General features: G+C 40.7%; 2 protein-coding genes across 2 annotated transcripts in view; one reads left to right on the plus strand and one right to left on the minus strand.

The window, feature by feature from the left end:
• Positions 1-6,938, plus strand: part of lonrf1l (LON peptidase N-terminal domain and ring finger 1, like) — a 16,589-nt gene extending 9,651 nt beyond the window's left edge. Inside the window, exon 12 of the mRNA XM_037698248.1 lies at positions 6,647-6,938. Coding sequence (XP_037554176.1) covers positions 6,647-6,805 — 159 coding nt within the window. The 3' untranslated portion in view covers positions 6,806-6,938. The remainder of the gene's footprint in view (positions 1-6,646) is intronic.
• A 1,485-nt stretch (positions 6,939-8,423) lies between these two features.
• Positions 8,424-24,780, minus strand: part of cabp4 (calcium binding protein 4) — a 27,348-nt gene continuing 10,991 nt past the window's right edge. Inside the window, exons 5-7 of the mRNA XM_037674327.1 lie at positions 20,000-20,109; positions 13,403-13,550; positions 8,424-8,452 (exon numbers count right to left, since the gene is read on the minus strand). Coding sequence (XP_037530255.1) covers positions 8,424-8,452; positions 13,403-13,550; positions 20,000-20,109 — 287 coding nt within the window. The remainder of the gene's footprint in view (positions 8,453-13,402; positions 13,551-19,999; positions 20,110-24,780) is intronic.

Below are 24,780 nucleotides of genomic sequence, written 5' to 3' on the forward strand. Positions count from 1 at the left end.
TGTGTGTGTGTGTGTGTGTGTGTGTGTGTGTGTGTGTGTGTGTGTGTAAACCAGCCACCCCCATCATCTGAGGAAACTTATGCTTTCTAGTTTTTATATTGCTGTAAAGTGTAGTTTCCTCAGATGATTTGGGTGGCCAAAGATTAATCTATGGTGGTCAAGGCCACCAATGGTCACCTCTGACTCCGCCTCTACACCTGGTGGTGGATAAAATAACTCCCTTCATTCATCAGGTTCCGTCACTCTGCGCTGCCTCGAACGAACAAACAAACAAACAAATAAATAAAACCTTCCTCTGTTCTTCACCACAGTGTAACTCCGCCCCACTTAAATAACTTCACTAAAAACATTGTTTACTTGTATTCTGTGTTTTGTTCAATTCCAGTCCCAAAAACATTCATCTGGAAAACTACAAACATTCACTAATCAAATCCCTCAGCGACGGGGGACATTAAATTAAATATTTCAATGTTTTTCAACTTTGTGTGAGTTTTGTCAAAGCTCCAGAGCTGCAGATTGCAGACCCTGCACCAACATCTTGTACTGTTGTTTTTAGCCTCATAACAAATTCTTCTCAGGATGAACAAAGTGCAAGACTGTAACACTTAGTTTAGTTGTCCTGCCTGACTGCTTTCAGTAAAACTGAACTTAAATTTGACGTCAGCTGAACGGTCTTGACTGGTCTTGTCGGGTAAAGTCAGGATCTAGTGTATTAGGGTGCTGTTTTGTATTTATTTTTTGTATGTCCAGGGTCCTTCTGGGTGGAGTTTGCATGTTCTCTCCATGCATGCGTGGGTTTTCTCCGGGTACTCTGGTTTCCTCCCACAGACCAAAAACATGCATGTTAGGCTGATTGGTAACTCTAAATTGTCCCTAGGTGTGAGTGGGAGAGTGCATGGTTGTTTGTCTCAATGTGGCCCTGTGATGGACTTGCGACCCGTCCAGGGTGTACCCTGCCCCTCGCACAGTGATTGCTGGACATGGGCACCAGCGACCCCCGTGACCCAAAATGGAATAAACGGGTAAAGATAATGGATGGATGGATAAATATATATTTAATATTAATATAATCAGGTCTCTTAATGAGTCCTCGAGGCTCAATGGGATTTACCCATCTAAATAAAGGTTGAATGAATATTGGTACGTAGAGGAAGTGTGCAGGCATGCTGAAGCCTTCAATAGTTGGATTCTTAAAGCAAGATATTCTTAAAACTAGGGCTGCACGATATTATCGACATGGTATCTGTATTGACCGATATTAGCGATAAAGATAAATATGGGACATCAGCCATTCCATCAAAATAACTCTTATATAAATGGTGCAATTTGTATGTTTTTGTATGAAAACCCAGTGACAAGGACGCCTGCAGCGTTATGATGTCACACACGCCGTTGAGTTTAGATTTGTGAAAATTTTATAATTTGCACTGTTCGAGTGTTGTCATTGTGTTAGAGAGTAAATGTCTTGAATAAATTTGACATTAAACATAATCCAAGTTGAAGTGTTGCATCATTTTCAGTCCCCTTTTTGGCATCTGCATTTGGTAGCAGGTCAAATTGACAAAGACCATGCAGAATAATGTAGGATTTTAATTCCACACTGAGAAAGCTGTGTAGTCTCTGTAAGTAGGTCTAGGAAAATATATATTGGTATCGGTTATCAGCGAAATAAGTTTTTTAACATGTCAGATATCGGGCAAAAATTCAATATCGTTCATCCCTACTTAAAACACCTTTAGTCCTAAAGTGGATTCCTTCATGATGCGTCGCCTGTTGGGGAAACTCCCACTGACACAGATTCAGCCTCAGAGGGTTCAGGAAGGCAGTTTTTACATGTTCAGCTGTGACTCGAGTCAGCTGGCAGCGCTGCGAGGGATTACCGCTCTGTTCTCAGTCTACTGACAATGCAGGCTAAAGAGCTTAATGGGTGCTTCACGAGTTATCGGGCGGGGTGCGTTGCGTCATGTCGGTGTCATGCAACGAATCCCCAACTCTGTGCAGACACAAAGCAGGGTCTGAGAGTTTTAACGCTGCTGTGTAATTTAGGAGCACGTCGGTCACGGTGCGGTGCAGACGTTGTGTTGTTCAGCCCAGTAACCTTTGCTTACCTCACATCCATGTTAAACACCGTGTGTTGCGGGCTCAGACTCTGTGAAACGAGGATAATTTTCATCTATGTAACACAAAGCTCATCTAGATTACTGTAAACAATCATTTCTGAGTGAACTTGCTTCGGTGTGGCCGACTGCTCCATTAAACCAGAAGTCGTGCAGCTGAACAATCTGAACAATCAAATTGAATACAATCAATAAATAATAATAAATTCAAATTGATCAGCAGCATTTTAAGACAGGAGTGTTACATAAAACACTTTGACCTACAAAACAAAAATGAATAAAACAATTTGTAATGTTTGTTTTGTTAGGTTTTTTTTTAATCAAAATGAGGAAGTCAGGATTAATGGCTACAATGAGCACGTTTTGCAGTGCACAGCTTTTTGAAGCGGAGTTTGAAACGTGGTCCTGCAGCTCTCAGCTCCTGCTCAATGTTTAGCTGGACCTGGACCTGGACTTGGTCTCAGTGCAGCAGAGAAGCTGCAAAGAGCTCAGAACAAGCGAGCGGTTTGGGGGCGGGTGGGGTGAGGGTGGGGGTCCAGGGGAATGCGCGCACAAGAGAAGAACCTGACAAGTTGTTTAGTGACAAAATATATTTTGTTAGCAAAGACTAGAGTCCTAACATTTGTTAAATATCTGTTTTTATAACAAATTAAAAAAAACATCAAATTGTGCTTTGACAATCGATAAAACTAAAACATTTTGCCAACGCGAAAGAGGAAAGAGGAAAGAGGGGGCAGGTGTCGCTCTCGCTTTGAGCTTATACTCTTTGTTGCTGCATGCTGTGGGTGAAATGCGTCCAGAGCGGAGGAATTGTTAGTAAAGAATTGAGACCTAACATTTATTAAACATTACTTCTGTATTAAAAAAAAGATAAAATTTTGCTTTGACAAACTAAAAAAAATAAAGTTAAAATAAAAGAGGAAGAGGAGCAGGTAACGCTCTCGCTTTGACTTTATTCTCTGTCACATGTGTGCTGTGGGTGACAAGCGTCCAGAGTGTCACCAGCTGAGGGGGTGTCACCAGCTGAGGAGGTGTCACCAGCTGAGGAGGTGTCACCAGCTGAGGAGGTGTCACCAGCTGAGGAGGTGTCACAGCGACACGGTTCAAGCACGGCTCCCCAAACGACAAGACAGACATATTTGTTCACAACTGTATTATTAGTCAGACTGAGAGTTGATGGGTTTTAGTGAACAGTTGCCGAACGCATCCTGACACAATGAGAATGATGCCAACCCCCCCCCCCCCCCCAAAAAAAAAAAACTAATCCCTGCTGCAAAATGTTCCCCGGGGTCACATCCCCTGGCATTGCTCCGGGCCCCCCCAGGGGGGCGCGCCCCACTATTTGAGAAGGACTGCCTTAAAGTGATGATGTCACGTTGAGGACCACCACCCTGGGCTCTGAGGGCACCAGCATCACACAACATCCATCCATCCATCCATCCATTATCTTTACCCGTTTATTCCATTTTGGGTCACGGGGGTCGCTGGTGCCCATGTCCAGCAATCACTGTGCGATGGGCGGGGTACACCCTGGACGGGTCGCAAGTCCATCACAGGGACACATAGAGACAAACAAGACAAACAAACATTCACTCTCTCACTCACACCTAGGGACAATTTAGAGTTACCAATCAGCCTAACATGCATGTTTTTGGTCTGTGGGAGGAAACCGGAGCACCCGGAGAAAACCCACGCATGCACGGAGAGAACATGCAAACTCCACCCAGAAAGGCCCCTGGACCGGGGTTTGAACCAGGGACCTGCTTGCTGAGAGGCAGCAGCTCTACCAGTTGCGCCACCGTGCTGCCCCATCACACAACAGTCACTCCAAAAAAGACAACAAATTCTTCAGCTCCAAAGTGAGCTCATGATAAAAATAAAATCACTTTAAATCATCTTTATTTATAACGCACAGTAGGCCTGCCGCAATAAACAATAAATCAAATAATCTCATGATGAATGAAAGTTATCAGCCTCATTTTCATTTATCAGCTTTATTGTTTCTTCGTGTCTCTTTCTACTGAAGACACGAGATGACAAAAGGCTCAACTCTGTTGCTCTTCACTGACCCCTCTTTTTCTCTTTAAGATCTGTTTTAACCATCCAAAATTGCATTTTTGTTTGGTTAAAAGCAGCTAAGCCGAGAAGCTAAGCTATGAGCTAAGCTAACAGGCTGACCTCTGGAATAAACCTCCATGTTGTCGAAGCTCCAATATTCATTGTTGAAACCCGTGCCTTCGTGTAAAAAGTTGTTTTTCTCTGCAAAAAGAAGCTGCAAACTTATTTAAAGATTTTTTTATTAAAAGCTTTGTGTGAAAAATGCTATGCCAAAGAGCTAAAACCACCAAGCGTCCACCGTGTCACCATGTTACCATGTCTGTTCATGTCACGTCAAGGGTCCTCCCTCTCATTTTTCTTAGAGACACACTGCTCAACTAGCCATTCTTTGGTTCAAACTGTCTTATACTGCCATCAGGTGGTCGATAAAGGTATTACACGCCAAACAAATCAACATTTCTTTTAAATTCGACAATTAATTATTGTTAAATTTCAAACAATATTATCGTTTATCACAATAACTTCTGAGACAATTGATCGCCCAGCAAAATGTGTTATCGTGACAGGCCTAACGCACAGTTAAAGTAACTGAAGTGGACCAAAGTGATGTATGGAGATAATTAGTCTTAGAAGTATTCACACAAGCGCACATTTCCAAATGCAGTCATGGCTGGTGGCACATCTGAGCCTTTACCAGATCTACTGGGTTATTGGGAAAAGACACATATCACTTGGCACAGGAGCTCACGGCCCGCTCACACTGATGTTACTGCATTCCAAAAATGTTAATTTTGTGGAAATGAACAGCCTAAAAATAAGTAGGTTGTTCTTCATGTGGTAAATTACCAGGAAAAATATATAATAGAACACAGAAGGTCCAAAGAGTTGTTCAGAAGACCAAAGAGGTCTGAAAGTGATGAGAGATTCCAACAAATCTGCCCTCACACTGTTCTCACCTCTGGTTGTCTCAGCCGTGGTTGATTTCAAAGCACAACATTGTTCCTTTTTATGAAATCCTGACGTTATGCAAGCAATCCGTCCTCTGATAAATCCTGCACTGCGGCGCATCAAACGCATCATGTGAGCTGTTTTATCAAAGAGTCCTCAGAAAGGCTGCACGCTCTCAGCGGACAACAACCAGCCCTTTATGGAACTTTTCTCCATAAAATAGCAAATACTGGTCAAACTGTCCAAACTGGTTGGGTCAGATGATGATGAAACGGTGATATGTGGTGTACTGCCTCCTCTTTTAAGTTCCCCTCTCTGTTCCTGGTTCATTATCCTCCATCGTTCTGTGGCTGGAAGACTTTCAGAGAACAGTTTTTCCATTTTCACTAACCATGTTCACTTTTCCTACGAAGAGCAGCTGGATTGTTGAGAAGGGTTTGTTTGCTCGCTCCATCCTCTGCTGCTGCAAGAAGCAGCTCAACACCTTTAATGGTTTTTTAGAACAGTCTCATTATTGTTGAAGAAACGGTCCAGTTTCTGTACCGTCCAGCTGAAACAGTCGGGTGTTGTGTTTTTGTTGTTTCCAATGAAGTGAAGGGTTGGAATCTTAAAAAACACTGACTCGACAAGTAAAGTTTATTTACATAGCACCTTTTATAGATATAACATCACAAAATGCTTCACAATAAAAACAAGAAAAGTTCTATACGTACACTAAAATATGTATAAGCATCCATACACATACAAGCATAAAAAATGGGTCTAACAGGGTAAAGAACACATCGAAAACTCTACAGCAAGCTAAAAGCCCATTTATTAAAGAAAGTACACATCAGTCACGTATGGTCAAGGTCTAATTAGTATTGACCACAGCAGCGTTGTTTTTTTTTCTACGTTAGATTTAGAGTCAGAGTTTCTTTATTGTCAAACAAAATTATGTATTCAGGGTCCCAGTTACATCCAACAATAAAATGTAAAAGAAAAACAGTAATAAGATCTAAGATATGAACTACGAAAAACATCAACTAAAAATATGTTAAGCACTAAAAGCATCAAAACAATACGCCGAACAGCAACACGCTTATTGTTTTAACTAAAGTTTTACAAGGCAGTAGCATATGCTAGGCTATCTAAACTTTAGCTTGAGAGAAGTTAAAATAAACTCACCATACTCTGTTCAGCAAAATTTGCTACACAGTATTGCTCGCTGCTTCATCTGTGCTGAAAGTGAAAGTTAAAGTGAATGTCCATGACTTGAAAGTAGTCCGCCATGCGCCCTCTGCTGGATACATTGTATATTTACTCCTTTTGCCAGTAAGGACACGGCTTGTTTCCAGTATGTTATGGGTGAAAATTAGAAGTGTTTATATGGGTGCATAATGGAACCGTTATCACCGATAGGATATGTCCCCAAACATCTGTATCGGCCTAAAATATCGGCTCTACAGATGTATCGGTCAGGCTGTAACAGAAATATACAAATGGTTTTAATGAAGGGCATTTTTTTCTCTTTCTGACTCCAGGCGACTCCAAACGGTCCAGCTTGCTGCTGGTGGCTGCTGGCCGTTCTGCCCATCGACCCGCGGTACCAGCTCTCCGTTCTCTCCATGACCAGCCTCAAAGACCGCCTGGTGAAGATTCAGCAGATCCTCGCATATCTGCAGAGCATCCCCAACAACTAGAGCTTCCTCCTCAACAAACGTCCTCCTGGGACTTTGAAGGGACGTTCAGGAAAACACCAAGCAGCTCCACGTCAGCTCCTGTCCGCTGCCAGCTGAAAGCAATACTTTGAGGCGTGAGACGCTGCAGTTATCGTCGACAAGATCGAGAGAGACAAAGTCTGAGATGGCCTAACCTCCTCAGGGACACTTTTCCTTCCAAAAAGTCTTTAAGCAGTTGCATCTGCTCCTAACATAAAAGACAGGAGGTGTTTTTTGTATTTGCTAATGCCCCAACAGCAGAAAACAGTCTTTAATTCCAACTTATCTGTTTTTACTAATGTTTGTTGTTTATTTCGGCTTTGGTTAATGGAGGTTTGTGTTTGTGAAACAAATTCCTGAATGCCGAAAGACTAAAAAAAGGTGGTCGGACAACAAGAACACAATTTATAATCTGCACTTTAAAAGTGACTAGACGCTTCAGAGGAAAACTCAAGTGCAGCTAAAGGCTCACGTACGATGAAAGTATTACTCCTTGAAGTTTCCGCACAACTTCCACCGCTGCCTCTGCAGCGCGGCACCTGCACGTTTACAGAACCACACCGGCTTTGACTTTCTTCCAGGTTCTTCAGAGTGTGGTTCTGAGGTTTCACTTGTTTTCATGTTGTTTATTTAAACACCTCTTCCTGTGACAGCCTCAGGGTCGTCTTTATTCTCAGAACTCTTCCATTGATTAGACCCTTTTATCTCCATAGACCCTGAAAATATGATGCCATGGGACAAAGTGTTCACCCATTTCACTCTCCTGATAAATCTTCCCTCCTTAACCTTTAAAGAAAAAAAAAAACAATAAATGATAATTTATTAAAAAGTCAAATATGATAAGTTTTTGCAATATTCTGACAAGAAAAAACAAAAAAGATAAAAGCTTCTGACTGCTTGGAGGAGAGAGGAGGATACCTGCGGCTCTCCTCTCTGAGGGGGTGGCTGCATTCGCCTTGCATCATGCTGCATTATTTGAATTATTATAATACTAAGTATTAATATCTATTTAAAAAGATCAAAAACTAAAGTTGATGGCGTTCAGTGTAAATCATTTGTACTATGGCTTTTGGGACAAATCCTGCTTTTGTAATTTTATTTGTACTTTTTTGCTAAAATGTGTTAAGTTATCAATTTTCAATAATAAATGCACTTTTATTTTCAACATTAGCCTCAGCTTTGTCTGTTGACAAATATAACACGGGACACTGAACAACATTACAGTTCTTTATTCAAGAGCAAAAACAGGAAACATTAAGCTTTAATATCAGAGCAGTAAAAACACGATGAGCTCTCACACTGATGCGCTGACCCTGTTCAGGTTCAAGTTCTGAGAATATAAAAGGAGCAAGAAGGAACATTTTGATGACTTGCATCACTTGAGCTGAATCTACATCTTTGAGCCACACGGGGGCAACCACGCAGCGTCGCTCAGCCCAGGCCAGTGTTGCATAACTCCCCCTTTACCCACCACAGCCTCAACTTTTACAGTGACAAGCCTCTAAGTTCAGATCATCAAACAGGAAATGTAAAAAAAAATGCGATGACAGGAGGACGAGGACAGCAGCCGCGAGTGGACTGGATCCAGTTCCATCGTCGGTCACCGTGCAGAAAGCATCATAACGAACTCTGCAGGGGAGACAGATCCACTGAGAAGATGCTCAAACACAAAACATGTCTGCCTGCATGAAGCTGAAACTGACACCCCACGGTGATGTTTGTACGATCACCAGGTTAGGCAGCTCAAAGAGTGGGTGAAAACAAGAAACCAACTGGAACCGACTCATCGATCCAAGGCCTACTTTAAAAAGACTCCATCTTTTCTTTGCAATCATCGATTGATTCAGTTGATTGGTTCTTTTCCTGAGGCGAAGACACAGCTGCAGGTTTTTCTCATTAGTCTGAATGATTTGAGGTGTTAGCCTATTGACTGACAAGGTACTGAATCTCCTCTAAAGGCACCAAAACCTTCTCCCACGCTGCCTTGCTGCTAATTCCTGACGGACTCCAGCAGATGGATTATCGTGTGTGTTGCTTTAAGGGTGCCTGCGCAGAAACCAGCGCTCAGAGGAAACAGTTCATTTCTTTGTCCTTCAGCAGACCTGCAGTCTCTCTGGTGTTTTAACAGGTGTCCAGGTCTGCACACCACAGAGCCAGATGCTTCACCGAGCCGACCCGGAGCAACTCCACCTTGACTCTACCTTCCTACCTCTGTTTCCTTCATCCACAGCCTTTCATGCAGAAAATACTGCATGAACTTCTGAACAGATTAGAGATGACTGAGAGAACTGAGCTGCTTCTGATACCTGCTGAAGATTCTCAGTCATCCAGGACATGGTCAATAAAAACAGTTTTCAGATATTGGGCCTGATCCCCAGTCATGTTCACATCTATCAGGAATTATTTCATCCATGTCACCAGAGTGACTCCACTGTGAGTCAAACTAACAAGGACCTTAATGAACCCCTATTGTGAGGATTGATAGATCAATCTGTATCAATATATGTATATATGTATATGTATCAATCTTAGCTGAGCTTTATAACTCAAACCCCACTCACTGTTCTTTGAATTTCAGCTTCCCTCCACTGGCTCCCTGTCAAGTCCAGAATTGGATTCAAAATCCCTAACCTACAAATCTATCAACAACCTAGCTCCATCTTATATTACAGATCTTATTGTTCCATATTTTCCTAACAGAGCACTTTGCTCTCAGACTGCAGGCTTACTCGTGGTTCCTAGAGTTTCCAAAAGCAGAATGGGAGGCAGATCTTCCAGTTATCAGGCTCCTCTCTTGTGGAACCAACTTCCAGTTTCTGACCATGAGGCTGACACATTGTCCACTTTTAAAACTAGGCTTAAGACTTTCTTTTTTGATAAATCCTATAGTTAAGGTTGGCGTGGGTTTCCTGAGCTGTCCCTTAGTTATGCTGCTATAGACTGGAGGACAAACTGACCACATTTCTTCACTCTGCTACTGTCTTTACTTACTCTGCTCAACCTGTTTTGTATTTGTAATTATTTTTCTATCCTTGACGTGTTTTTGTCTTTCACGTACACCTGCACCTATATCTGGACCTGTCATTCTGTGCTCATTTGCCTCTCCTTCCTGTTTCTCTCAAACCAGCCGGTCAAAGCAGATGGCCGCTTGTCCTGAGCCTGGTTCTGTTGGAGGTTTCTTCCTTTTAAAAGGGAGTTTTTCCTTTCCACTGTTGCCACTGTGCTTGCACAGGATGGGAGACTGCAACGAAGCCAAGATTCAACTTGTCTGCTGGATTCCTTAGATAGAGAACTTTACTAATTGGCTTTTTATGTATGTGAATGTTCCTGCAAAGTGCCCTGAGACAACTTTGTTGTGATTTGGTGCTATATAAATAAACTGAATTGAACTGAATTGAACTGAGACAGCTCCTCAGATGAGAAGCAAAATGTCTTCTCTTACAAATAAAGTCCAGTTGTTTTTTTCGTCTTGAACTTTTTTGAGCTTCTGATACCATTTATTCTTTTACCCAAAAGCCCCCACAAGTGACTCTTCCCCAAGGAGAACCAGTTTGATCTTTATAATGTCAAATATTTAAACAATTGAACTTAAATATGTGTTTTATAGAGGCAGTAAATTTAGGAGAAATTGGAAGATAAATATCATGACCATAAATAAATATTTAACAGTGATTTGCTGAAGATAAATATTTTCAGCCATGGCTCAGATTTATTCTGTTGAAGGTATTTTGAACCACCTTAGTTTGAAGAAACAAGTCTGATTCTGTTCAGACGGACAAAACTGATGAAATACTGATTTCGTAACAGTTTCTTCAGAACCCATTTTTATCTGGTGACGTTTGCTTACGCAGTTATCTATGTGCAATTTGAATGTGGAGCTCTACGACTTCCTGCAAGAATATTTGTGTAACGTAAAATTGACAGTGGTGTAAGAGTCTACAAAATGATGTTTCCATGAACTGTTGTGAAACTTTTGAGACTGTAGTTGTTTTAAGACAACACATCACTTTTGCTTGGCCTGTTAGCTCATTAATCTGATCAGAATTAAACTCTGTTTCTTCAGAAGTGGCCGTTTGAAGACGTGTCTAAGGTATTAACTATTCATGACGTTTCCATAGAATCCCACTTCAAAGGATTCAAACTACTATCACTTTAAGTAAATAATGCTTTAGGGTTTTCTTTTAGGAGCTACACAAATTTTAAAGCGCTCACGTTTCTTTAGGGAAGGCCTTGCATATTTCAGCAAGCTGTGACAACACAGGGCAAAAAAGACTGCGTTGAAAAGAAATACAGTGAACGTAGAGCAGAACCGTGTTCTGTAAACCATTGTCTCCTAGCAGAATAAAACCAGTACATGAAAATATTTGCATGCAACAGCACTAATGCACCCCTATGTCATCAGAGAGGCTACTTTTGACTGTGTGCTAACAGTTTTTCACTTTGCTTCGGTTTGTTTGAAGTGAGCTTCAGTCCTGAGAAGACGGAGGTCTTTCTGGATGTTTTTTTACGCATGGTTTTACACAGGTCATTGTTGCATGAACCTGTATTTGTGCAGCCAATAAATTCTGTGAATGTTCCTGAGCCCCTGCAGTGACGTCCACAACAGAATCAGACCTGTTTTTAATGCACAGGGACCAAAGATCACATTCCATAAATGACTTTCAGCCCGTCCTCTGACCAGTGATATCTCCAGATTCCTGAAATCTTTTGAAAATATTATGTACTGTAGATGATTGGAGATTCCAAGTCTGTCTAATTTCCTGACAAGGAACATTATTCTCAAGTTTTTTTCTACTATTTTCAGACACAGACTGGTGAACCTCTGCCCATCTCTACTTCTGAGAGGTTCATCTTTTCTAAAATGCTCTTTTTATACCCATCCCTGTTAACTGAGATCCCGTTTGTTCCTCCTATGCCATTGCTTGCCATCTAACTACTCCTGTGTACTTGATCTTCTCGCAACCATTCAAACATCAAATTGTTAGGAGCATTGACGAGATGATTGCTATGACATTTGGGTCTTGCTCCATTTAAGGTTAACATACATTTGGCTTTATTTAAGCTCCATTGGGATAAACTGGGACAATGTCAGCGTGGAGTTGGTCTAACACTGCCCCCTTCTGACAACTGAGACTCCATAGCAGCCTACAAAGATCCAGATCACAGAACTATAAAATGGAACTATAAAATTCCAGCAGCGTAGGAATTATAAAGGTCTAATTTTTATTCAAATGAGCCAGCTTCTGTGCAAACACAGCTTACAGCCTCAAAGTTTAGCTTTAGATAACACAAAGATAAAAGTCACACTGGAGCAAGTATTACCACTAGAGCTACTACTAATAGTTTAATAAAAGTACTACAAGCAGGGCTTAATCTGAGCTGGATCCTGCTGTAACAGGATCCGGGAGCTCTCCTATTTTGACAGGGTGTGTTCCGGTAACTGTTTGCTTGGATCCGGTAACATGCTTAACAGTAATAAAGTTAGGAAACAAATTGACTGCCTTGAATGAATAAAACTTACATTGGATATGTAATATGAAAATAATTACATAAACACTAATTTTAAACACAACAGCCACTTACAAGCTTCCTAATATCACTTAAGAGCTACTCCTTCAAGTAATCATTTCTAGTTCTAGCCTTAAAAAAATCTCATCCCCTAAATGTTCAGACATGGGAAATTTAATTAAAAACACAAAAATATTATTAAACAGCACAACTAAATTGTAAATCAGCTTTATAGTTGTGGGTCTTAATCAAATTTTGATTATTTATTAAAATACGAGATAAATGTTTGATGGGTAATGTACATCATGTATCGAAACAACGGGGCCAACTCGTCAAAATAAGAGCGATCAAAATGTTGAAAAGACACTCCAATTTACTTTCATTAAAAAAAGTATTTTCATTGTACAGCTACACAAGGAAGAAATGAAGCACATGAAGGCAGTGGCAATGGAGATACTTGAGCAGGTGCGAGGATGCATGAGAGAAGCAGAGCGTGCTCTACTCACACAAGGAGAGCTGTTGGTCAGGCTACTCCTTGTTGCTCTCTAGAATAATGTTTAATAACCTGTTAAAATACACCAGAATGCAGGAAATGGCATCTACTTTAGGACGACACCCCCCCAACTATTTGCATTCCAGCATCGTTTGGTTTACAAATTAAGCACTGAACAAGTATGTAGTACCTTTACTAGTAGAAATCATATTAAAATTAGTAGAAGATAGTAATTGTGCTAAGAGTACTAGTAATAGTAATAGTACCAGTACTAATAGTATTACTTATACGTAGTTGCAGCTGTTTCTTATTTTTACAACCTTTTGTTTTTCCTGTAGCTCAGCCCTTTTTTTGGATTTAAAAATTATTCCATTGCTTTCTGGTTTTTAAATTTCACACCAAGTCCAAACCTTTTTGAAATGGAGTTGTTTAAAATAAATGGTAACAGTTTTAGTTTAGTAAGTTACCTTTGGCTAGTTCAAATGTATGAAGGATGAGTGTCACATACTGTAATTTTAGGTGATGGTTTCAGTTAGTTAATGAGTTTTAGTTGTTCTTATTGAGTTTTTTCCACTTACCATCAAAGTCAATGCTACCATCTTTGTTGAGGTCAATATCTCCGAGGATCTCCTCCAGCTCTCCTTTCTTCAGCTTCTCCCCGAGGAGTGTCTTTATGCCCTCCTTCAGCTCCTCTGTTGTGATCTTTCCATTTCCATCAGAGTCAAACTGGGATGTGTTGGGTTAGTGGAGAGCAGGAAATGGAGACACAATTATGTGACCAAATAAATAAATCACAGCTTAAAAGAATCAAAGGTGATGCAATGAACACAGAAAGAAACAATATTACGTGTCAACCATTACAAGGAACTTTGAAGATTTATTAGAAAATAATTAACAATGTAATGATGGGGGGGGGGGGGGTTGAGGCAGATGTAGAAACTGAGTTATACAACAGCAGCGTGAAGCTTCCTGGAAGTCTGAAAACAGCTTGAGTCTACAGATGGTTCGCTGCTGATTCATGATGTTGTTGTTAAGAGAGAACAACTTCTGAGGCATCTCTAATTTGGAGTAAATAAATAAAAAAATATATAAAAGCAGCATGGTTTGTTAAAAATGTTGATGCTCTAGGGCTGTAAAAGATCTCAGTCATGATCATAAACAACATTCAGACATCACAACGTGCACGTTTCTGGTTATGTGCAGCAAACTCGTGCACAGCATTCACTAAAAACAAAGTTCTCTGGAGCTTTTTTAGAGCTGTGTGTTCCTGCCATGTTCTCTAAGAACGTTTCATGGGAGAAAACACAGAAACACAAGGCTTGACTGTCATTTCCAGTGAACATGCAGTGTGGTGCGAATGATTTTAGCTGAAACCAGCTGAAAATGTTTCATTGCTGAACCGCTAATGCGAGTGGAGTTTAAACAGCTAAATTTGCTTAAAAAGCTCAAAGCAGAAGAAAAATGGCAGAAATGTGTAGAAAAAGCTTAATAGAGCAGAAATATAGCAGAAAGGAGCAAAATATGCTAAAATAGTCTGAAAGAGGCCAAATAGGTTGCAAAAACAATCTGATACTAGCAGAAAGAAAATGGAAATTAGCAGGAAAAACAAAAGCTGAAATTATTTTAAAAAGTAGCTGAAAAAGCAGAAATGCACTGAAAGGAGCCTAAAAATATTAAATTGCAGAAAGAAGCTGAAAGGAGCTGAAGCAGAACCCAAGCTGAAATGAGCAGGAACAGGTTTTAAACATCGCAAAGTGTTTGAAGGACGTGAAGAGAGCTCCATTCATTTTCAATGAGAAAAACATGGCCGACGAATCTAAATTTTTCAAAATTAAAAATTGCATAAATATCAGAAGTCACAGCAGGAATGTCCTGAACAAGCAGAACATTTTCATACTATTGGTGATATAGCACAGAATATGCAGAACAAGTTGGATGCCAAAAAACATACAGTGGGAAAATGGGTCTCAATAATAAGAACGAATCAGAAACATTCAGACAACTACAGATAACTGAATCCCAGTAACAAAGTGAAGTCTCTCAGGTGTGATCCTTACAAGCACATCATCTGTCCTGTCTGCTTCTATGGTACCCATTATTATGTCGTAATGTGTTATAGAAATGTACCCAAGTGTGTAAGGCTTTAGATGTAAAATATCATGTCCATTTGTTTCGCTTGGTCGGAGACATCGCTACAAGAGCCCTGGGCACCTGGCTGACCGGGTCTGCGCTGATGTCAGAGTGAGCGTCATAAAAGCTAAAGCAACGCTGGGCTTTCAGTGACGTTCTTGAACTGTTCTTTTTCTGTGAGACGAGCCTTGTATAATTCATGAATCTGCATATAAAACACCAAAAACATCACAAAATCTCTGCTCTTTTTTTTCTTTGCTATATTAAAACGATTCAAGAATTTTAGGAGTCAGATGAGCTCAAAAGTTGCATGAATGCCATTTAGAAACAGGTCTTGATTATGTAGTTTTAGCTCCATCAGCATGCTCCTGGTAAAGTTCTAGTTGGATTTTTTAAACCAATTTGTTTTACTGTTTTAAGATTCAAAACTCAGGGAAACCACTCGATGTGACGGTAGAGTTGTTTTAACTACTTCAGTGATTTCTGCCACAACATTATACTCTCCTTGCCTTTCTAAACTCCACAGCTTCAACCTGTTACAAAAGGTGTTTGGATTGGATTCAGATTGACCTTCATCCTGGCTGTAAACACTGCTGATGAAACAACAATTCATTTGCCTGAAAATGATAGTTTTGCCAGAGTCTCTTATGAACGCCTACTCTATTCCAAGATTTAGCTTCCACAGCAGTTTAAGGTTTGCCCTGCTCGGTCTGTCTTTGCAGCTGAATGCTGGGTTCCACAATCTAACCAAGTATAGTTAGGTTGAACCATCTGTCAGATGTTTCCAGTGCAACTTACTGGTAATTAGGTGCTCAGATACACCGACTTTTACCCGTCAAAAGATTTGATAGCATGACTCCAGAACCAATTATAAACCTGCGATCTGAGGTGTTCTAGTGCCAAGTGCCAAGTGCACTTACAATCATCTCAACTCTTTAATGCATTGTTTCATATGGACTTACTATGATTAGCACTAAAGTCCATTCAAGAGTCAACACTTTGGTTCAGATCAGGAAGGACATTTTTGTCCTCCCTGGATGACATCGAGTTCCACTACAGCACAGCTTCCAGTTTCCACTTTCTAAGACATTGTAAGAAATGTTGGGTACTCTGTGCACATAAGCATCAATAGGAAACCCTTTCTTGATCTAAGGCAAAGAGGAACTACCTTCTTGACTATAAGAAAGAAACAAATCCATCCAGCTGCACTCACCCACAGTAACTCCAGAGTGAAATAAAGTCCAGTCCTTCAAGAGGTTGGTACCACGATGTGTGCTATTCATGAAGGTGAGCCTGACTGTCTCTAGCAGGCATTTCTCAGTCTCATGTACAAGCCTCAGCTCTGATGAAGCTATGAAAAAATGAACTCAATGTTTTGAGGAAGTATCAGTAGGAACAAGATGTCTGATACTGTCTCTAATTTCTGACCTCACGTTATTGTGTATTCATTTTGTAGGAGCTTCCAACTGGTGCATTCCCTCACATCATCTGGGTTACTAGTCCCTGTCCGACAATAGAATGTCATTTTGGCCCCAGCTCTCCATGAAATACACCTCTGTGTGTCTCCTCCATTCTAAAGTGTGAGGTTCTGACTTCCTTCTGTTTGGGCTGAACCAAGTTGCATGAGCCATGCACAGAAGTTTGGTGTGAGGCTTATTGACTCGCAGTTTTGGTTTCAAAATTCAAAACTCAACCTTTCTTTGTTGTGGTGGTCTCACCCTGACCTTGACTTGAGAATATCAGCTAGATGATTAGCTATGTGTACTAACCTCGACTGAATGTAGTTGTATGCAGCAAATTTACAACATGGCAGAATAAACAGTCTTGATTATGGGCTCTATAGATACAGGTTAAAAGGAAGGTGTTGTCATGATGTAGTTTGTTGTCCCTCATCACAGAGCAAAGAGACGAGTTCAAAATACCCTCCATCCGTCCATCTGTCTTATGAGCTGGATAAGTTGGAAAATAAGCGAGGTACCAATTTCCATTTTGGTGTGTGGCTGCATCTAGGTATAAAAAATGATTATTATCAAAAATTGGGTTGCCACAATTATGGCTATCACCATATATGTGTAAATTGGCCAACCTAAAGGTCACCCCATTCTTTTGAGAAAGCTATGTTTTGTAGTTTTATACTGCTTGAATGTATAGATTCTTCAAAAGAATGGGGGCTTGGGTGGCCAAAGATTAATTTATGGTAACCAAGGCCATCATTGGCCACCCACTGGCTCCACCACCTTGCGGTGGAAAATTGCTCCTTCCACTCGCCAGGATCCATCACTTTGCACTGCCTCAGACAATAAAAAAACCCCTCCATCTGTTCTTCTCCACGATGCAACTCCTACCCACTTGAATATCTTGCACCAAAAACATTAAGGTTTACCTGCATTCCCTGTTCAATCCCAGGCCATAAAAACACTCATCTCCAAAACTATAAAACAGTCCCTACTTAAATCCCTCAGCCATGTGGGACATCGGAGCACCACTTATTTGCACTGTGTTCAGCCACATTATCAGTGTATGACTGTATGTAAATAAACTGGACACGTGATGAACACAAGTTCATCACAAATGTAACAAAGTAATTCAGTTAAATTTCAATTCAAGCTTTATTTATACAGGTTAGTCTCAGTGTGTCACGAGGACTCATTTTCAAGAGAGGCCTGTTTTAGACAGACAACATATAAAGTGGACAACAATAATTCAACAAAAAGCAATTAAAAATAAATGTATTTATAAAAACAGTCAAATCAAGGTGCCATATAAACTGGCAGAAACTGGTAACTAAACACTCCCAGAGTTATTGCTGCCATCATCATTGGTAACAGCTGTTCTTATTGTCAATGTCTTACTTTAACAGAAATCAACATAACTTTGGATATATTAGCAAAACACTTGACCATGTCGTCCTTTTCAAAAAAGCTGTTTTGGTTCATTAATTCACTTCAAGACAACTCCTGACATCATCAAGCCTGCTTCTTTTTGTTTTCACTATGTCCCTGTAATAAGTTCTAGTTAATCACAAACACCAAAAAGTAATAAAAATAAATAAATACAAAGGCTTTGATGATTTCAAGAAATATATTTTGAATATGCTCTAAAAATGCCATTGGCTGTACAGGTATCTTTTTGGGAATATTTTGTGTTCAAACTTTAAAAATCAATTGCTCAATAGATCTTAGAGCCTACGAGAATCCCAGTTTTTTCCCAAAATATTTCTTCTTTCAAATATTTCTTCCATTTGCAACTGGGTCCTAGACTTCTTAACAAACAGACTGCAGTCTGTGAGGATCCACAACTTCTCCTTCACCATAACCCTCACCAGGGATGTGTGATGAGCCCTCTCCTTTTCACTCTGCTCGCGTATGATTGTGCACCTACCCATCCAGGCTGTCATGTTGTAAAGTTTGCAGATGATACAGCGATGGTGGGATGCATCACAAACAATGATGAGTCCAGCTACAGGCAGGAGGTGAAACACCTGGAGAGATGGTGCAGGAAGAACAACCTTCACCTCAATGTGAAGAAGACGAAGGAAATGGTCGTGGACTTCAGACGGAACAAACACACCTATACCACCCCCACTCTAAATATAGGAGGATCTGCGGTGGAAGGGGTCTCCAACTACAAGTACTTGGGTGTGCACCTGAATGACAACCTCAGCTGGAGCAACAACACCACCAGCCTGATCAAGAAAGCTCATCAGAGACTTCCTGAGACGGCTGAGACGAGCTGGTCTGGGAAGCTCAGTCCTCACCTCCTTCTGCAGGTGTGCAGTGGAGAGCATCCTGTGCTCCAGCATCAACGTGTGGCATGGAGGCTGCACAGCTACAGAAAGAAAAGCTTTGCAGAGAGTGGTGAAGGCTGCACAGAAGATGATGGAGTCAGCCTACCCACCAGAATCAGAATAAGATTTATTATCATTGTACAAGATACAGTGAATTTATGTTCATACAGTCGTCTGAAAGATGGGTGGAGTGCACGTTGCTGCTGCTAAAAAGCGTGGCCCCTTGTTCTTTATCAGAATACTTTTAGATAGAAAAAGGGTAAGAACCATAAGGATAGATAGTGGTATTACAAAAAAGATCTCTTCACATATTGTCCTATCAGGATACAATTTGAGACATCAAAAAACTATCAGCAAGCACATTTATAAACATGATTACATATGCATTAGATGTCAAGGCGTTGAGATTTGTCCATGAGCACTTTCAGATTGGCCACCATAGAACCATCACAAACATCTACACCTCCAGATGCAGGAAGAGGGGCCACCTGCATCATGAAGGACTCCACTCACCCAGCACACACACTTTTTGCCCCGCTCCCCTCAGGCAGAAGGTTGAGGAGCACTAAGTGTAGAACCACTAGACTGAGGAACAGCTTCTACCTTGAAGTTCTTAGACTCATGAGGATTATGACTGTGAAAAAAATCACTGTAATGCCAGATGATTGTTGATATGTGCTGCTGACTATCCATGCTGCTGATCTCATACTGCTGATCTCATGCTGCTGATTTATTTCATGCTGCTGTGTTCATTCATACTCATCTACTCACACAGACTCACGTTCGTGCTGCTGTTGTTCAGCATATAGTTTTGTACTACTAGTGCTTAGTGTATTCTTAGTTTAGCATATTTCTTAGTTCATATCTTAGATCTTATTACTGTTTTACCTTACAATTTATACTTTTGGGACCCTGTGTACACAATTTTGTTCCATCACTTGTACCACATGTGATGAGAATGACAGTAAAGAACTTTGACCTTGACCTTCTTCTTCTATTGAAACTATTATTAAAACCATGTCATTAATAAAAGTATGAAAATTCTCAACTGGAACATTATTATCCCCTGTGAAACATCACATTTCAAATTAAATAAAAGCACTAATAAAAAGTGCAGAGCATAAATTTAGTCTTTTTATGTCCAAAGTCCATTAAAAACTCAACCTGCTCCCTCTTGAACTCTGTGTCAGACTGATACCAGCTCACCTTGATCCACATCATTACAGATCATTACAGATTCCAGCTTGGGTTTCTTTACCTGTTTGAAGGCACAGCGGAGTTCTTTCAGGCCGATCATGTGAGCTGTCTCAGCCAGCATCCTTGGTCCCATCAACTCGCAGAAGTCATCAAAGTCTACGTGTCCACCCCCTGAAGAAAAACAGAGGACACACAGCTGTTGAGTTGTTAAATAAGTCATTATGGTGGAAGCCAGTTCATAAAAAACTCAAGGTTATCATCCGGTATCACAATAAAGAACGTTGCTGTTGATTAATCTACACCCATGTAGTTTTGACAACAATTTAAACCAAATTTTGAGTCTTGTTTTGAAATTCAAAATAATCCCCCTTCAGTATTAAAATTTATATGCATTCTGAGTAAATGTCCTGAAATAATTTAATACTCATATTTAGATCAAACATATCCTAATACCTGGTTTGAGCTATTAGCAGGTTTACTCTGAAAACAAATTACTCTCTGCTCGGCGTTGCCTCTGGAAATTCATGAATTTAACGAGGTTCCTATTGCACGTCCTTTAATCTAAATAGCCCAGGTTTGGTTTCATTTAGTCTCCCATGGTCATTATTAAAGCAGACTGATACAACAGAGCGACACAGTTTAGTTTGACAAAAAGCTAGCTTATCTGATCCTCTATCGACCAAAACATTTAGCCAGTTATTGTCGCCTGTCGCAAAGCGAAGACGGGGAATTGGGAAGACCGTTCATCTGCCTTGTGAGCATAATAACAAAAAATAAGTGAGGTATCACGGGTGGCTGCGGATGAGTGGTTAGAGCATTCATCCTCCAATGCAAGAGTTGGGTGTTCACTTCCACCAGCAGTCACATGCTGAATTGTCCATGGGCAAGACACTGTCCGATGTGTGTCCCATTGGTGAATGAATGTGATAAATCACTGATTAGTCTTTGTATAGCTATAGTAGAGTGCTGTAGTGCAGATTGTAATGTAAAGCACTTTACATATCTTGATAAGATAGAAAGGTGCTATATAAGTGCAGTCCAAATACCAACTTCCCTTTTGGGTGTAAATGGTAAATGGTAAATGGACTGTACTTATATAGCGCCTTTCTATCTTATTTCAAGATACTCAAAGCGCTTTACACTACAATCTGTGTCCTCATTTACCCATTCATACAGCACTCTACTAGATCTCTACAAAGCTAATTGAACAAATCATTCTAAAGAGACTAATCAGAGCTTTAGATCACATTCATACACTGATGGGACACACATCAGAGGCTATGAGGGGTTTAGTGTCTTGCCCAGGGACACTTCAGCATGTGACTGCTGGTGGATTCAAACCCCCAACTCTCGCATTGGAGGACGACTGCTCTAACCACTCAGCCACAGCCGGTGTGTAGATACATCTAGGTGAAAGAAAGGTTCCTTTTGAAAAATTGGGTTGCCATGTCAAAATCCAAAATGGCTTCCACCATACATGTAAATATGTCAATTTTGTGAATTGGATAACTTGAAAAATAAACAACGTGCCAACTTCCATTTTAGTGTGTGGCTGAATTTAAGTGTAAGAAAGGTCACTATCAAAAACTGGGTTGCCACATCAAAATCCAAGATGGCCACCGCTATATGAATACATTTTTTTTGTTTTCTTGTTTTTATATACTTACATGTATAGTTTTCTCAAATCATTGGGGTGGACAAAGATTAATGCATGGAGGCCAAGGCCATCACTGCCCCCCCCCCCCCCCCCGGCTCCGCCAATGCACCTGATGGTGAATAAAATTGCTCTCTCCATTCGCCAGGATCAGTCACTCTGCACCGCCTCAGACAAGTTAAAAACTCCTACCTCTGTCTTGCCCACTTGAATATTTTGCTGCAAAAACATTAAAGTTTATTTGCATTCCCTGTTCAATTCGAGTCCAAAAAAACACTCATCTCAAAAATTACAAACATTCACTTTTTAAATCCTTCTGCAATGTATTGATTGCAATTGTTGATTTGTGCTGCTGACTATCCATGCTGCTGATCTCATGCTGCTGAGTTCATTTGTACTCATCTGCTCACACAGACTCATGTTCGTGCTGCTGTTATTCAGCTTATAGTTTTTGTACTGCTAGTGCTTAGTGTATTCTTAGTTTAGCATATTCCTCAGTTCATATCTTAGATCTTATTACTGTTTTTCTTTACAATTCATACTCTTGTTGGATGTAACTGGGACCCTGTGTACACAATTTTGTTCCATCACATGTACCACATATCATGCAAATGACAAATAAAGAAACGCTGACTTTGATATTGCATGTTGTAAGTAATGGAACTCATGTTCTGGCTGCAAAGTCATCTGTAGGATACTGAAATTAAAAAAAAGACTTTACAGCAACTGATTCTACAGCTTTCAAGTTCACAAAGGATTTTCTCTCTTGCCTTGAGGTAAACTTATAAATTATGGCTGACAGATTTTACCCGTGTGGAAAGGCTGTCTTGGGAGATCCCTGCCTGAATGCCAAAGTGGATATAGGTCATAGTAGATTTCAGAGTTTATGTCAAAAGTCTTCTGGTTCCAAAATGGATGTTGTGCTTACCTTTCACAAGGGATCCAGAAGAGTTTTGCACTACAGCTGGTTGGTTACTGACTCACCCGAATTAAAGATCAGAATCCTCACACTGAATCAGGACTCATGAGTCGAGATGGGATATGTGGTTCTTTGAAGGGAAGCAGACCTTGAAGATCCGTTCGCTTCAATGAGACGTTCAAATTTGAATGGATGTGATGTCAGGACCATAACACATCTCCCCACATGCATTTAAAGAGGAAAACATGAAGGAAAGGAATTACAAGGAGGCAAAAATATATGAAGAAAACATTAATCAGAGTCAGAGTCAGAGATTCTTTATTGTCATTCGTACCTCATGTGGTACATGTGGTGGAGTGAAATTATGTACACAGGGTCCCAGTTACATCCAACAATAAAATGTAAAATAAAAACAATAATAACATCTAACATATGAACTAAGAAAAATATCAACTAAATATACACTAAGCACTAATAAAAGCATTACGTTGAACATCAGCACAAACATGAACATGAGTCTGTGTGAGCAGATGTGCACGCGTGAACACATCAACATGGAACAGATCAGCAGCAACATGAAACAGATCAGCAGCAACATGAAACAGATCAGCAGCAACATGATGTGATTTTTTTCACAGTGATTATTCTGGTTAGAGATTCATGAGTCTAACAGCCTCAGGGTAGAAGCTGTTCCTCAGTCTAGTGGTTCTACACTTAATGCTCCTCAACCTCCTTCCTGAGGGAAGCGGGGCAAAAAGTGTGTGTGCTGGGTGAGTGGGGTCCTTCATGACGCAGGTGGCCCTCTTCCTGCATCTGGAGGTTTAGATATCTGTGATGGTGGGGAGACTGACTCCGACAGTTTTCTGTGCAGCCTTCACCACTCTCTGCAAAGCTTTTCTTTCTGCAGCTGTGCAGCCTCCATGCCACACGTTGATGTTGGAGCACAGGATGCTCTCCACTGCACACCTGCAGAAGGAGGTGAGGACTGAGCTTCCCAGACCAGCTCGCCTCAGCCGCCTGAGGAAGTAGAGTCTCTGATGAGCTTTCTTGATCAGGCTGGTGGTGTTGTTGCTCCAGCTGAGGTAATTCAGGTGTACATGGTAATTCAGGTGTACATCCAAGTACTTGTAGTTGGAGACCACTTCCACTGCAGATCCTCTTATGTTTGGGGGTGTGGGGGGTGTAGGTGTTTTTGTTCCTTCTGAAGTCCACAACCATCTCCTTTGTCTTCTTCACATTGATGTGAAGGTTATTTTCTTTGCACCAGCTCTCCAGGTGTTTCACCTCTTGCCTGTAGCAGGATTCATCATTGTTTGTGATGCATCCCACCACCGCTGTATCATCTGCAAACTTTACAATATGACAACCTGGATGGGTAGCTGCACAATCATACGTGAGCAGAGTAAACAGGAGGGGGCTCAACACACATCCCTGGGGAGAGCCAGTGCTGAGGGTTATGGTGGAGGAGGAGAAGTTGTGGATCCTCACTAACTGTGGTCTGTTTGTTAAGAAGAGTTTGAGATTAATACAGCTCCTTCAGCATAAACAAAAGTTTTATGTGATAATTATGCTGTTCTAGCCTTTACATAAAGAGCTGTGCCATTTGTGAAACTCCTCTGTGAGTCTTTAGACTCTTTAGTCCACAAAGTGTTCCTTGTTGTTGTTATCCTAAATATGTAATCAGGAAATTATTTACAACAGGGACATGAGGTGATTTTTATTAGTCAACAGAAAGGAAGCCAGCAGCACTCTTGTTTTCATAAAACAGCTGAAAAACATACTTTTACTGTGTGAATATAGTGACTGGTGAATTCTTACATATGGACCCAGAGTCTGGCATTTTGTCTTATCAGTTTTCCTGGGGGTTCAACACCACCATACATTATTATGTGCAATTTAAAGCAGTGTTCAGGTGTTCTTCAGAGCAGGTTCAGGGGATTTCCATAGGCTGTGAAAGATTGACACACTGTAGCCTGCAGGACTGAAGCCGGTGCTGAGTCCACAAAACCAGAAACTTCTCTTTTAATATATGAGGTGAAAATATACGTTACGCAAGTTTAATGATGCTATTACTGAAGCTGAATTCAATTCCACTGAGCATTTAGCTGGTGATTTCCTAAATTATCCATAGAGTAGGAGTATGTTTCAAAATACCTATATGCTTATATACACACACACACACACACACACACACACACACACACAGCACGCACGCACACACGCACACACACACACACACACACACACACACACACACACACACACACAC

The sequence above is a fragment of the Nematolebias whitei genome, chromosome 3 (assembly GCF_014905685.2).
Source record: "Nematolebias whitei isolate Nwh7 chromosome 3, NemWhi1, whole genome shotgun sequence".
Classification (NCBI taxonomy): domain Eukaryota; kingdom Metazoa; phylum Chordata; class Actinopteri; order Cyprinodontiformes; family Rivulidae; genus Nematolebias; species Nematolebias whitei.